Source organism: Salvelinus sp. IW2-2015, linkage group LG6.1, assembly GCF_002910315.2.
Source record: "Salvelinus sp. IW2-2015 linkage group LG6.1, ASM291031v2, whole genome shotgun sequence".
NCBI lineage: Eukaryota > Metazoa > Chordata > Actinopteri > Salmoniformes > Salmonidae > Salvelinus > Salvelinus sp. IW2-2015.
In genome coordinates this window covers 1121555-1134983 of record NC_036845.1, presented here as the reverse complement: position 1 = coordinate 1134983, position 13429 = coordinate 1121555, and the positions used below count along the sequence as shown (strand labels likewise).

Here is a 13429-nt window from a genome sequence, read left to right as displayed (position 1 = left end):
AAGATTAATATTCAGGTGGTTTATGACCACTATTTGAAGATCAATATATACGAGGAAACACCGTACTCCTGGCGACCGTGTCAGCATGCATGCGCCAGTCAGCGTGCAAACCCTCCCCTAACCCGGGCGACGCTGGGCCAAATGTCTGCGACAGAGCCTGGACTCGAACCAGGATCTCTAGTAGCACAGCTAGCAACTGCGATAAGTGAATGGATTATCTTGACAAAGGATAAAATACTCACTAACACAGATGTAAACAAATTTGTGCAGTTCAGAGAAATAATCATTTTTTTGTATAAAACACTTCTGGGATGTTTTATTTCAGCTCATGAAACATGGGACCAGCGCTTTACATGCAGCGTTTATATTTTTCGTTGATGGCTGCAAACTATTATTAGGTCAGTGTTTTTCTTCTTCAAAACGAGCAGAGCGGTTGAAGAATGTCTAGTGGTATCGGTACGGTAGGTCGTGACGGGCCTTACACTCCAGTACAGTAGGTGGCGGTGTATGCACCTATCAATAAAATTTCAAGAAGAAGAATATAGAAAGTAAGCAATCACGGTTTTGACTAGATGGAATACAGTTTATGTCACAATTGACTAGAATTTACTTTTCGTAGCAGGTAAGGAGATCTTACGCAACAGGTTGGGGGAATTAGGTTAAGGTTAGGAAAAGGATTAAGATTAGCTATGGAAAAAACACTACTTTAGATGTAATTTAACACAATGTATCCCATCTAGCCATGACCCAGAAGCACTGGGGCGTAGACTGCAAGTTATTCTATCCGGGTTATTTAAAGCAGCTCCAGTTAAGTGTCTTTATTGGTAGGTTACATGTACGCTTGAAATAATCAACGAAAGAACAAAGTTAACAACTGGTTTGACTTTTGCACGGGTAATTTGTATGGACTCTATGTGCACATTTCTAAACTTGAAAACAATCAGAGTGCAAAATGCATTTGATTTTTTTCAATGGTTGAACTTTGACACAGTTTTTTTTTAACAGACGGACAGCTAGCTGGTGCTCAAAGGTAACGTGCACATAATTAACAATGACGTAAGATTTAATTTACCCCACAAAATAACGTTATAACTAAGTTTTTGTGGCTACAGGAACGTTTTTACTTGCAGTGCAATGACATTGTTACACGGATGTTACAACTAGATAAATTGTTTGGCTACAGGAATGTTTTTACTTGCAGTGTAATGACAATGTTACAGGGATGTTACAACTAGCTAACTGCATCCACACATTAATGATGTCCTGAATTATTAAATTGTGTGGGGGGGGKTTGCCTGGTGTTCTATTATTTAATTGTTTTCATTGTGTTCACAGGAATGTCCCTGTATTGATGTGTAATATTGTTATTATTTTTTTCAATGATAAATAATTATCATAATAATCTCTTGTTTTTTTTGAAGTAATAAAAAAATAAAATCCTTCAGATGGCAAGTTCCCGGAAAGTGATTGAACTGTTTTATGACGTGGTCTCTCCCTACTCATGGCTTGGCTTTGAGGTTAGTGTCTTTAGATTGTACATTTTTTAATTTCAGAGGTAGAGTCTATGCATTGACAAATCATTGTGCATGCATGTATCCGATCTTTAGGTCATGTGCCGTTACAGAAATGTGTGGAACATTGACCTTAAACTACGTCCTGCGTTCTTGGGTGGCATCATGCAAGGGTCAGGTAAGTAGCTAAGATCAACATTACACAAACCAGACTTCACAATAGGCTATGGATGGATTGTTATGTTTACATTGCACATGTTGTCAGTCAGCCATTAAAAAGTCATTATGATGAGTCATCTGCATTGTGATGTAAAGTCTGATTGTACTTTTATCCTGTATTCCAGGTAATAAGCCCCCAGGTCTGGTCCCAAACAAGTTCCTGTATATGACCACAGACCTGCACCGTCTAGCCCAGTACTTCCAGGTCCCCATCAGTCCCCCTGCTGACCCCTTTGAGGCCATGTTTGAAAAAGGTGCACCCCCCCTGCATCTCCTTTATGTAAATATACCAGTAGCCTATTTTGCCAAGCTTATGACGATGCTATTGGATATATATTCAGGATACACATGGGTGGGAACAGCATTAATATGCCAGTACTGTTTCTTATATAGAATGTATCTTAAAGATCAATGAAGGTTTCCTAATATAGCATCTTTAACAGGTCTAGGCCTCAATGCAGTAGGCCAAGATTTGGTAGCTGGTGGTGACAGGTCTCTCCCTGTAACATTCCATTGAGTACTGCTGTCTGTTGGGGACACTTAAGGAGAAAAACGTCTGTGCTGTCAACATGCCTGTTCTATATTATCAATGAGCTTTATCCTTCTGAACCTAATACACTGCTCTGTATGGTCTCTCTTAGCCTTTTTGTGCCTCGCTGTCAAGTAAAATAAACTCCTTGCTGACCTCAGTCACCACATTTTTCTCTTGCAACCATGTTTTTGTCTGTCCCAGGCTCGCTGTCTGCCATGCGCTTTGTGGCGGCGGTACAGGAGAGGGAGGTGGGAGGAGATAAACAGGTAGAGCAGGTGTCCCGGGAGCTGTGGATGAGGATCTGGAGCCAAGACAAAGACATTACCCAGCCTGCATCACTCTCTGAGGTACCAGGAWGTACTCAGTCACTGTAGCTTGAGTTCAAGGCTTCTCTCCATTCATCATCTGTCTAGTGTTAGTCACATGTGCCTTTCACATAATATCTGAAAAATTTGCATTTTACTAAAGTGTTTAACAAGTGTTATCTCCCAACACTAATGCCATTGCTCTCAAGATCACAATCCCTGAGTGCTGGAGGGCATAATCCTCCTAGAGCATTTTGAGATTGGGTCTGGGTAGATGGTGGTGTCATGGAGTTGAACATTGCAGGTTGTTTGTTTAATGTGATTCATGTTTTTTTCCAGGCAGCCATGAAGGCRGGGCTCTCAGCCAGTGAGGTAGAAGAGCTGCTGAAACTGTCCACCTCTAAGGAAATCAAAGACAAGCTGAAGAGATCCACCCAGGAAGCACTGGACCATAGGGTCAGTGTCTCCTCCTCCTCTCCCTGTTCTCTCCCAACCAACCCCACCCCATACATGTAGATGGTTTAGATGGCTGTTAATGACAATAGCAGCCATCAGTGTGGGAGTGGACATCAGTATCAGTGCATTCACTTCTTTCGCTATCTCACCTTGTCTTTGTACTCTCTATCTCAGGCCTTTGGTTTTCCTCTGGCTGTGTGTCATGTGAATGGAAAGGCGGAGGTGTTCTTTGGCTCTGACCGGTTTGAGCTCATTGCCCACTGTATAGGTGAGCCCACATTTCCTCTGGCATCATAAGGTGTCATGTTCCTGCATAAACTCCCACTTTGGATGCATCAGAATATTCACAAATAGCATATTATAGAATTTACTTTAACCAATATGACTGATCAATCCACCATCATACCAGGGCATGTAATGCTTAAAAACAAATTGGATGAATACAATATTTAGCCACAGAAGTGCCATTTCTTACCGATCTCTATAGCGTCTGTCCAAAAACGAATCCTGTGATATTAGGTCAACACATACTGAAGGAGTTACTGGCTAGCTACAGTGGCTAGCTTAGCTAACGAACTAGCTACGTCGGTCACGGGGYGCGCCTGACCAGAATGACACATCGACGAACCACCAAAGTCACACCCCAAATTGAGAAAGGGGCGGAGTTCGAACATTTTTTTGTGTCCAAAGTTAACCTTTAAGATGATAACAATTACTGTAGGCTATATACTTACAGCAATTTGGCATTCTACGTCATTTAGCAGACGCTCTTATCCAGAGTAGTAAGTGCATACATTTTAATACTATTTTTTGTACTGGTCCCCGTGGGAATCGAACCCACAATCCTGGCGCCATTTTCTACCAACTGATCTACACGGGACTGCAATCAATACTGTACATCTTATTGTAATACATCACATGTCATTTTATACATTTTATGTCATGCACCTCACAACCTTTTGATAGATTTATCTATCAAAAGGTATGTAATCACACAACTCAAGACAGTTATCATTATTGCATCCTGGTTGCTAGATATGGTAGATTCTATTGTTTTGAATTTTGGTTCCTATATCATTACTATCATCTCTTGAGCCCATCAAGATTGACCTCAGCGCAGACCTTATCCAATCATATCCTTCTGTCTTCTAGGAGAGAAGTGGATGGGACCCCAGCCTGCTGCTGCCAAACTGTGACTTAAAACATGAAACTGGGACGTGACTGGGACTTGAAACCTGTCACATATGGAATTCATTAAGATTTATAAATACTATAGATATGATTTGAAGTTGTCTATTTTCTAAATCGGACTGAAAATGATTATTTGAAATAGATAGATGACTGTCTTTTCACTAATAATTTTTACTGCCACAGAAAGAAACCTGACATTCATATTTAAGGACAAGCAAGGCTTTAGAAACATTAGTTGCCAGCTAGGGTGAGAGAAAATGCCAGATATGCGAAACAAAAGGAAGAGGACAGAAAATAGACTGGAAAGAAGTGGAAGAACCTGTTTCCCCAGGTCAAAAGAGAGATGGCAAAGGGCTAGCAAACACAACGAGAGTTTGACAGGTCAAGACAGAATAAGGAGGGAAATAACTTCCACAAAGGGAGAGAAATAAATCCATTAAACTGGTGTAACAACATTACAATAGACTCCCTGGATGAGGAAAAAGGGGAGAGGGGGAGGAAATGGAGTGAGAAATGGTGGGAGAGAAAGATGGATGTAGTGCAGGTGAAGAGGGCGGGGTTGAGACAACACTGAATGTGTGACTTAGACAAACACAACCACACAACACAGTAATCCCTGGAGCCTGACAAACCCCCTGAGAGGAGAGAGAATGGGAGAGAAACCACGACACTAACCCTGGACTACACACACTGACACACAACAGGGAAAATGTATGAAATGTGTTGGTTTCTGTGACGGAAAAGGCAAAGGATTACATCACTGGATTGTTAAGGTTTCTTTCTCAAGGTCTGAGGCACACACACACACAGGGAGAGAGGTAAGATGACTACATTGTGTGTTTACTTTGTCTATGTGATTGTTTTATAATGATTTGTCTGAACTAGATCTTGGTTCCATTACTGTATATACGCGATAGAGAGCGATTGTGTGTGTTCCTCTGCTGAGTGTGTCATTGTGCTTTACCTGGTTGAAAAAATGCAGCCGGACAAGTTAAGAAATCACTGCACTGACACACAGGTGATTAGGGAGATTTAGTTTGCTTGTGTAACTGGGAGACACATTTTCATAGTTGGCCTGCAGTAAAACGGTAGTAATGTGTTAATGCCAAACCAGGCAGAAGCCACAGATGCTGTGCCACATAGGTGTACAGATGTGCATTGGTGCTGCAATGTGATGCTTCATACCAAGTTGTGCCCTTTTGTTGTGAAGCTTGGGCATATCATTTTGCATTCACAGCTACAATGAGCTGTGTATGTGAGAGTGAAACGGGGAGGGGAAGTTGAGAGACGAGATAAAGGACTGACAGGACAAAGAGAGAGAATTGTTTCCTTAAGTTAGTACAATTGGTTTCCTTAAGTTAGTACAATTCTGAATAAATTGGAGGTGAGTGTGTGTGTCTATGATAATCACAAGTTATTAGTGTCTAGGCACACCTCAGATTGATTGTGAAAACTCTGAGGTTCCTTGCTAGGTTCCTGCAAGGTGAAACTTCTGTCTCGTGTGTCTTTCGGAGGAGGGGTTGGGATAAAACAGAAGTCCAATTCCAGTTGGACTTTGTGTACACCTGACGAATAAAGTGATCATAATCTCAATCTTAATTCACCATCACAGGATCTGATCTAGTTAGTCCACTATAAACAGAGGATCTGAAACCACTATTATGGTCATCATGTGAGGATGATGTTGTTCATCATTCATGTGATTCATCCGTTCTTGTGTTTTAATGTTTAAGCAGGTTATGTGTGTAAGTGTAACCTTTCCTCATGGGAAAAAAAATAACCAGAGGATGTGTTACGTGAATATTCTTCCCCTAGGCACTGAACTGTCTGCCACTGAAACCTTGTTTTAAACCTGATTGAATGTCATCTCTTGACATACAGTACCAGTTAAAATTTTGGGCATGCGTACTCATTCAAGGTTTTTATTTTTTTAAACAATTTTCTACATTACAGAATAAAAGTGAAGACATCAAACTATGAAATAACACACATGGAATCATGTAGTAACCAAAAAACTGTTAAACAAATCAAAATATATTTTATATTTGAGATTCTTCTAAATAGCCTCCCTTTGCCTTGATGACAGCTTTGCACACTCTAGGAATTCTCTCAACCAGCTTAATGAGGAATGCTTTTCCAACAGTCTTGAAGGGGTTCCCACATGCTGAGCACTTGTTGGCTGCTTTTCCTTCACTCTGCGGTCCAACTCATCCCAAACCATCTCAATTGGGTTGAGGTCGGGGGATTGTGGAGGCCAGGTTTTATGATGCAGCACTCCATCACTCTCTTTCTTGGTCAAATGTGTGTTGGGTCATTGTCCTGTTGAAAAACAAATGATAGTCCCTCTAAGTGCAAACCAGATGGGATGATGTATTGCTGCAGAATGCTGTGGTAGCCATGCTGGTTAAGTGTGCCTTGTATTCTAAATAAATCACTGACAGTGTCACCAGCAAAGCACCATCACATCTCCTCCATGCTTCATGGTGGGAACCACACATGCGGAGATCATCCGTTTACCTACTCTGCATCTCACAGAAACACAGAGGTTAGAACCAAAAATCTCAAAGGACCGATTTCCGCCGGTCTAATGTCCATTGCTCGCTTTTCTTGGTCCAAGCAAGTCTCTTCTTCTTTTTGGTGTCCTTTAGTAGTGGTTTCTTTGCAGAAATTCAACCATGAAGGCCTGATTCACACAGTCTCCTCTGAATAGTTGATGTTGAGATGTGTCTGTTACTTGAACTTTGTGAAGCATTTATTTGGGCAACAATCGGAGGTGCAGTTAACTCTAAGGAACTTGTCCTCTGCATCAGAGGTAACTCTGGGTCTTCCTTTCCTGTGGCGGTCCTCATGAGAGCCTGTTTCCTCATAGCGCTAGATGGTTTTTGCGACTGCACTTTTTAAATTTATTTTATTTCACCTTTATTTATCCAGGTAGGCTAGTTGAGAACAAGTTCTCATTTGCAACTGCGAACTGGCCAAGATAAAGCAAAGCAGTTCGACACATACAACAACACAGAGTTRCACATGAAATAAACAAACATACAATCAATAATACAGTTGAAAAATCTATATACAGCACGTGCAAATGAGGTAGGATGAGAGAGGTAAGGCAATAAATAGGCCATGGTGGCAAAGTAATTACAATATAGCAAATAAACACTGGAATGGTAGGATGTGCAGAAGATGAATGTGCAAGCTGAGATACTGGGGTGCAAAGGAGCGAGATAAATAAATAAATACAGTATGGGGATGAGGTAGATTGGATGGGCTATTTACAGATGAGCTATGTACAGGTGCAGTGATCTGTGAGCTGCTCTGACAGCTGGTGCTTAAAGCTAGTGAGGGAGGTAAGAGTCTCCAGCTTAGTGATTTTTGCAGTTCGTTCCAGTCATTGGCAGCAGAGAACTGGAAGGAGAGGCGGCCAAAGGAAGAATTGGCTTTGGGGGTGACCAGTGAGATATACCTGCTGGAGCGCGTGCTACGGGTGGGTGCTGCTATGGTGACCAGTGAGCTTGAAGAAACTTTCAAAGTTCTTGATCTTTTCTGGATTGACTGACCTTCATGTCTTAAAGTGATGATGGACTGTTGTTCTTGAAGCTGGTTGAGTGAATGTCATCAAGGCAAAGGGTGGCTACTTTGAAGAATCTCAAATATAAAATATATTTTGATTTGTTTAACACTTTTTTGTGTTATTTAATAGTTTTGATGTCTTCACTATTATTCTACAATGTAAAAAATAGTCAAATAAAGAAAAACCCTTGAATGAGTAGGTGTTTCAACTTTTGACCTGTACTGTACAATGTTGTAACCTACAAGGCCTCATGTTTTACCCACTTTGCCTTGCTTTGTTGTTAGTATGTCTTCAATGTCAGAAGCAGACTCCCGCTGTAAACCGGGAGACACCATCTGTAGTAAGTGTTACACACACACACACACACACACAGTTATCTCTCTTCGTTGTCTTAATGCTCACGTCTGTTCCTCAGATATCCGTGTGTACGAGCAAGAAGTGATCATCGTGCCCATCCTCCTATTGGCTAGCTTCCTGGTCATGCTGGTCTTCATCATCCTGCTACGGTACTGTCCTGAGAAGGTGGACCGCATCCGACCACAGAACACTGTGGCCACGTCCAGATCACAGCGCTCCAGAAGACAACTGCACGGCATTGATGGTGAGTGTGTGTGTATGTGTGTATATTTGTGTTCAAGGATGTGACTTTGAAAGACTGTTTTCATAGTGAAATACTGTAGGTAATTTGAGGTAATGAGTGTGTATGTTTCTGTCTATGTCAACAACATAGGCTCTTATTCTATTTGCACAGGCTAGKAATGAACAGAATCAAACCTGTTATTATAATGTAGCTATCTACTTCTAAACTTCAGGCAATAACCTCTTCCTCTCTCTTCCCTCTCTGTCCTTCCCCTCCTTCTCTCTCTATTCATCCTCCCCTCCCACTCCGTAGCTCCCCTGGGTATCAACCCCCTGGAACATGAGACTATTGCTCTCGATACCCCCTCCTACTCTACCTTCTCCCCAACTCACTCCCACCCCTCCTCAAACTGTCTCTCCTTCTCTGTGAGGACTCCCTCTCTCCCCCCTATCCCCCCACCCAAGACCTTCATCCCATCCTCCCTGTCCAGCCCCCTGCCCCAGGCGTTGACACCTTCCTTCACCCCTATGGTCCAGCCCAGGGAGCTGCCTCGCCAGAGGCTGCCAGAGTCCTTCAACCTAGTGGCCTCGCTGCCCGCAGCCTTCTCCCTGCGCTCTGACAAGGCTGTCTCCCTCTACAGGGCCCGCATGGACAACAGGAACGCTGTGCTCCGAGTGCTCAACGGTGAGAGGAGTGGGAGGAGATGAAAAACAGCTACTACTGAAACAAGCTATTTAAATAATGGCTTATAAGCAGTGTATTAGCATACCAAAGTGGTAATATAGTCAGAACTACTTAGTGTTAGGGTAAGGGTTAAAGTTAGGGTTGACATCAGTGTAAAGTAGAATTTGTGGTCAAAGCATGTTACTTCAATATTTTCCAACATGGTCAAAAAGTGAGGAAACAGCCACTGTAAAGAGCCTTTCCCCTGCCATTGAATGGGGGCTCCGCGTCATTAGGCAGTTTCTTCCCTAGTTTCAATAGGTGTGGCTGGTGCTTGTGGATTGTTATACAATCACCACCATAATTACAGCAACTGTTTACTTTGTAAAACTGGTCTCTCTACAACCTGTTTCTCTGACCTCCCTTTCAGAAATGTAATTACCAACTGGTACAGCAAATCTGCTTCAAGGCTTTGAGATACAGACAAAATATGTTCAGCCATAGCAGTTGTTTATCAAAGGCTTTGGAAGGCTGTTTTCACACAGCATGTTGGCAGGTAATTTAATCTTCCTCTCCTCCTACTCTCCCTCAGACTCTGCGAGCGCCACAGAGAGGCACAATTTCCTGGGCTTTGCTTCCTTCTTGTCCCAGCTGGGGCCACACCCCTTCCTGCCGGAGCTCCTGGGCGTGGTTTCTCTGCGTGTGCCCCTAGTTACCGTTGTTGAGGAGCTAGAGAACAGAGATCTGCTCAGCTTCCTGTGGCGGTGCAGACAGGTAGGAACCACATTACCCATGAGNTCTTAATTCACATCACAGGATCTGATCTAGTTAGTCCACTATAAACAGAGGATCTGAAACTCACTATTACTGGTCATCATGTGAGGATGATGTTGTTCATCATTCATGTGATTCATCCGTTCTTGTGTTTTAATGTTTAAGCAGGTTATGTGTGTAAGTGTGACCTTTCATCATGGGAAAAAAAGAAACAGGATGTGAATATTCTTCTCCCAGGCACTGAGCCGTCTGCCATTGAAACCTTGTTTTAAACCTGATTGAACCAGCGATTCGTACAGGATTTCAGAAGCAACATGACTCGGTTGAAATGTGAAAGTTCAAGACAAAGTAAATGTGGGAAATCTCAGCACAGTTCCTCTGGGAAGGTCTAAAAAAATGACTCAATGTCAACCATTTCATCAATTACATTGGTTATGCACTGTGATCAAGAAATGTAATGTCACCTCTTGACATACAGTACCAGTTTGGACACGCCGACTCAGTCAAGGGTTTTTCTTTATTTTTACTATTTTCTACATTGTAGAATAATAGTGAAGACAAAAAAACATTGAAATCACACATGGAATCATGTAGTAACCAAAAAACTTAAACAAATCAAAATATATTTTAGTCACCCTTTGCCTTGATGACAGCTTTGCACACTCTTGGCATTCTCTCAACCAGCTTCATGAGGAATGTTTTTCCAACAGTCTTGAAGGAGTTCCCACATGCTGAGCACTTGTTGGCTGCTTTTCCTTCACTCTGCGGTCCAACTCATCCCAAACCATCTCAATTGGGTTGAGGTCGGGTGATTGTGGAGGCCAGGTTTTCGGATGTAGCACTCCATCACTCTCTTTCTTGGTCAAATAGCCCTTACACAGCCTGGGGGTGTGTTTTGGGTCATCAAAACAAATTATAGTCCCACTAAGCGCAAACCAGATGGGATGGTGTATCGCTGTAGAATGTGGTGGTACACATGCTGGTTAAGTGTGCCTTGAATTCTAAATAAATCACTGACAGTGTCACCAGCAAAGCACTATCACACCTCCTCCTCCATGCTTCATGGTGGGAACCACACATGCGGAGATCATCCGTTCACCTACTCTGCATCTCACAAAGACACGGCGGTTAGAACCAAAAATCTCAAATTTGGACTCATCGACCAAAGGACAGATTTCCACCGGTCTAATGTCCATTGCTCGTGATTCTTGGGCCAAGCAAGTCTCTTCTTCTTATTGGTGTCCTTTAGTAGTGGTTTAGTAGCAATTCAACTATGAAGGCCTGATTCACGCTGTCTCTGAATAGTTGATGTTGAGATGTGTCTGTTACTTGAACTCTGTGAAGCATTTATTTGGGCTGCAATTTCTGAGGCTGGTAACTCTAATGAACTTATCCTCTGCAGCAGAGGTAACTCTGGGTCTTCCTTTCCTGTGGTGGTCCTCATGAGAGCCAGTTTCATCATAGCGCTAGATGGTTTTTGCGACTGCACTTGAAGAAACTTTCAAAGTTCTTGAAATTTTCAGTATTGACTGACCTTCATGTCTTAAAGTAATGATGGATTGTTGTTCTTGAAGCTGGTTGAGAGAATGCCAGGGTGTGCAAAGCTGTCATCAAGGCAAACGGTGGCTACTTTGAAGAATCTCAAATATAAAATATATTTTGATTTGTTTAACACTTTTCTGGTTACTACATGATTCCATATGTGTTATTTCATAGTTTTGAAGTCTTCACTATTATTCTACAATGTAGAAAAAAGTAAAATAAAGAAAAACCCTTGAAATAGTAGCTGTCCAAACGTTTGACCTGTACTGTACAATGTTGTAACCTACAAGGCCTCATGTTTTACCCACTTTGCCTTGCTTTGTTGTTAGTATGTCTTCAATGTCAGAAGCAGACTCCCGCTGTAAACCGGGAGACACCATCTGTAGTAAGTGTTACACACACACACACACACACACAGTTATCTCTCTTCGTTGTCTTAATGCTCACGTCTGTTCCTCAGATATCCGTGTGTACGAGCAAGAAGTGATCATCGTGCCCATCCTCCTATTGGCTAGCTTCCTGGTCATGCTGGTCTTCATCATCCTGCTACGGTACTGTCCTGAGAAGGTGGACCGCATCCGACCACAGAACACTGTGGCCACGTCCAGATCACAGCGCTCCAGAAGACAACTGCACGGCATTGATGGTGAGTGTGTGTGTATGTGTGTATATTTGTGTTCAAGGATGTGACTTTGAAAGACTGTTTTCATAGTGAAATACTGTAGGTAATTTGAGGTAATGAGTGTGTATGTTTCTGTCTATGTCAACAACATAGGCTCTTATTCTATTTGCACAGGCTAGKAATGAACAGAATCAAACCTGTTATTATAATGTAGCTATCTACTTCTAAACTTCAGGCAATAACCTCTTCCTCTCTCTTCCCTCTCTGTCCTTCCCCTCCTTCTCTCTCTATTCATCCTCCCCTCCCACTCCGTAGCTCCCCTGGGTATCAACCCCCTGGAACATGAGACTATTGCTCTCGATACCCCCTCCTACTCTACCTTCTCCCCAACTCACTCCCACCCCTCCTCAAACTGTCTCTCCTTCTCTGTGAGGACTCCCTCTCTCCCCCCTATCCCCCCACCCAAGACCTTCATCCCATCCTCCCTGTCCAGCCCCCTGCCCCAGGCGTTGACACCTTCCTTCACCCCTATGGTCCAGCCCAGGGAGCTGCCTCGCCAGAGGCTGCCAGAGTCCTTCAACCTAGTGGCCTCGCTGCCCGCAGCCTTCTCCCTGCGCTCTGACAAGGCTGTCTCCCTCTACAGGGCCCGCATGGACAACAGGAACGCTGTGCTCCGAGTGCTCAACGGTGAGAGGAGTGGGAGGAGATGAAAAACAGCTACTACTGAAACAAGCTATTTAAATAATGGCTTATAAGCAGTGTATTAGCATACCAAAGTGGTAATATAGTCAGAACTACTTAGTGTTAGGGTAAGGGTTAAAGTTAGGGTTGACATCAGTGTAAAGTAGAATTTGTGGTCAAAGCATGTTACTTCAATATTTTCCAACATGGTCAAAAAGTGAGGAAACAGCCACTGTAAAGAGCCTTTCCCCTGCCATTGAATGGGGGCTCCGCGTCATTAGGCAGTTTCTTCCCTAGTTTCAATAGGTGTGGCTGGTGCTTGTGGATTGTTATACAATCACCACCATAATTACAGCAACTGTTTACTTTGTAAAACTGGTCTCTCTACAACCTGTTTCTCTGACCTCCCTTTCAGAAATGTAATTACCAACTGGTACAGCAAATCTGCTTCAAGGCTTTGAGATACAGACAAAATATGTTCAGCCATAGCAGTTGTTTATCAAAGGCTTTGGAAGGCTGTTTTCACACAGCATGTTGGCAGGTAATTTAATCTTCCTCTCCTCCTACTCTCCCTCAGACTCTGCGAGCGCCACAGAGAGGCACAATTTCCTGGGCTTTGCTTCCTTCTTGTCCCAGCTGGGGCCACACCCCTTCCTGCCGGAGCTCCTGGGCGTGGTTTCTCTGCGTGTGCCCCTAGTTACCGTTGTTGAGGAGCTAGAGAACAGAGATCTGCTCAGCTTCCTGTGGCGGTGCAGACAGGTAGGAACCACATTACCCATGAG

The 13429-nt window shown here is 43.0% G+C and overlaps 3 protein-coding genes across 11 annotated transcripts in view; all 3 read left to right on the top strand.

The window, feature by feature from the left end:
* Nucleotides 1-527: 527 nt before the first annotated feature.
* gstk1 (glutathione S-transferase kappa 1) lies at nt 528-4305 on the top strand. Of its 9 annotated transcripts, none has more exons than XM_070443891.1 (9): nt 528-548; nt 1006-1030; nt 1446-1517; nt 1608-1689; nt 1856-1984; nt 2464-2609; nt 2907-3023; nt 3198-3291; nt 4176-4305. In XM_070443891.1, exons 3-9 carry the CDS (start codon nt 1446-1448, stop codon nt 4217-4219), a joined length of 684 nt encoding a protein of 227 aa, XP_070299992.1. In that variant the 5' UTR covers nt 528-548; nt 1006-1030; the 3' UTR covers nt 4220-4305. The 9 variants fall into 9 exon arrangements, with proteins under 9 accessions (XP_070299992.1, XP_023844443.1, XP_023844445.1 ...); XM_023988675.2 differs by having other exon boundaries at nt 530-622; nt 1422-1517; XM_070443893.1 differs by lacking the exon at nt 528-548 and adding an exon at nt 785-894.
* Nucleotides 4306-4949: 644 nt separating this feature from the next.
* Nucleotides 4950-13429, top strand: part of styk1b (serine/threonine/tyrosine kinase 1b) — a 14496-nt gene continuing 6016 nt past the window's right edge. Inside the window, 5 exon segments of the mRNA XM_070443894.1 lie at nt 4950-5761; nt 9826-11729; nt 11805-11990; nt 12282-12653; nt 13225-13406. Coding sequence (XP_070299995.1) covers nt 11675-11729; nt 11805-11990; nt 12282-12653; nt 13225-13406 — 795 coding nt within the window. The 5' untranslated portion in view covers nt 4950-5761; nt 9826-11674.
* LOC111964592 (tyrosine-protein kinase STYK1-like) lies at nt 7988-9832 on the top strand. Its single transcript, XM_023988438.2, has 4 exons — nt 7988-8125; nt 8201-8386; nt 8678-9049; nt 9621-9832. The coding sequence occupies exons 1-4, from the start codon at nt 8071-8073 to the stop codon at nt 9830-9832; spliced, it is 825 nt and encodes a 274-aa protein (XP_023844206.1). The 5' UTR covers nt 7988-8070.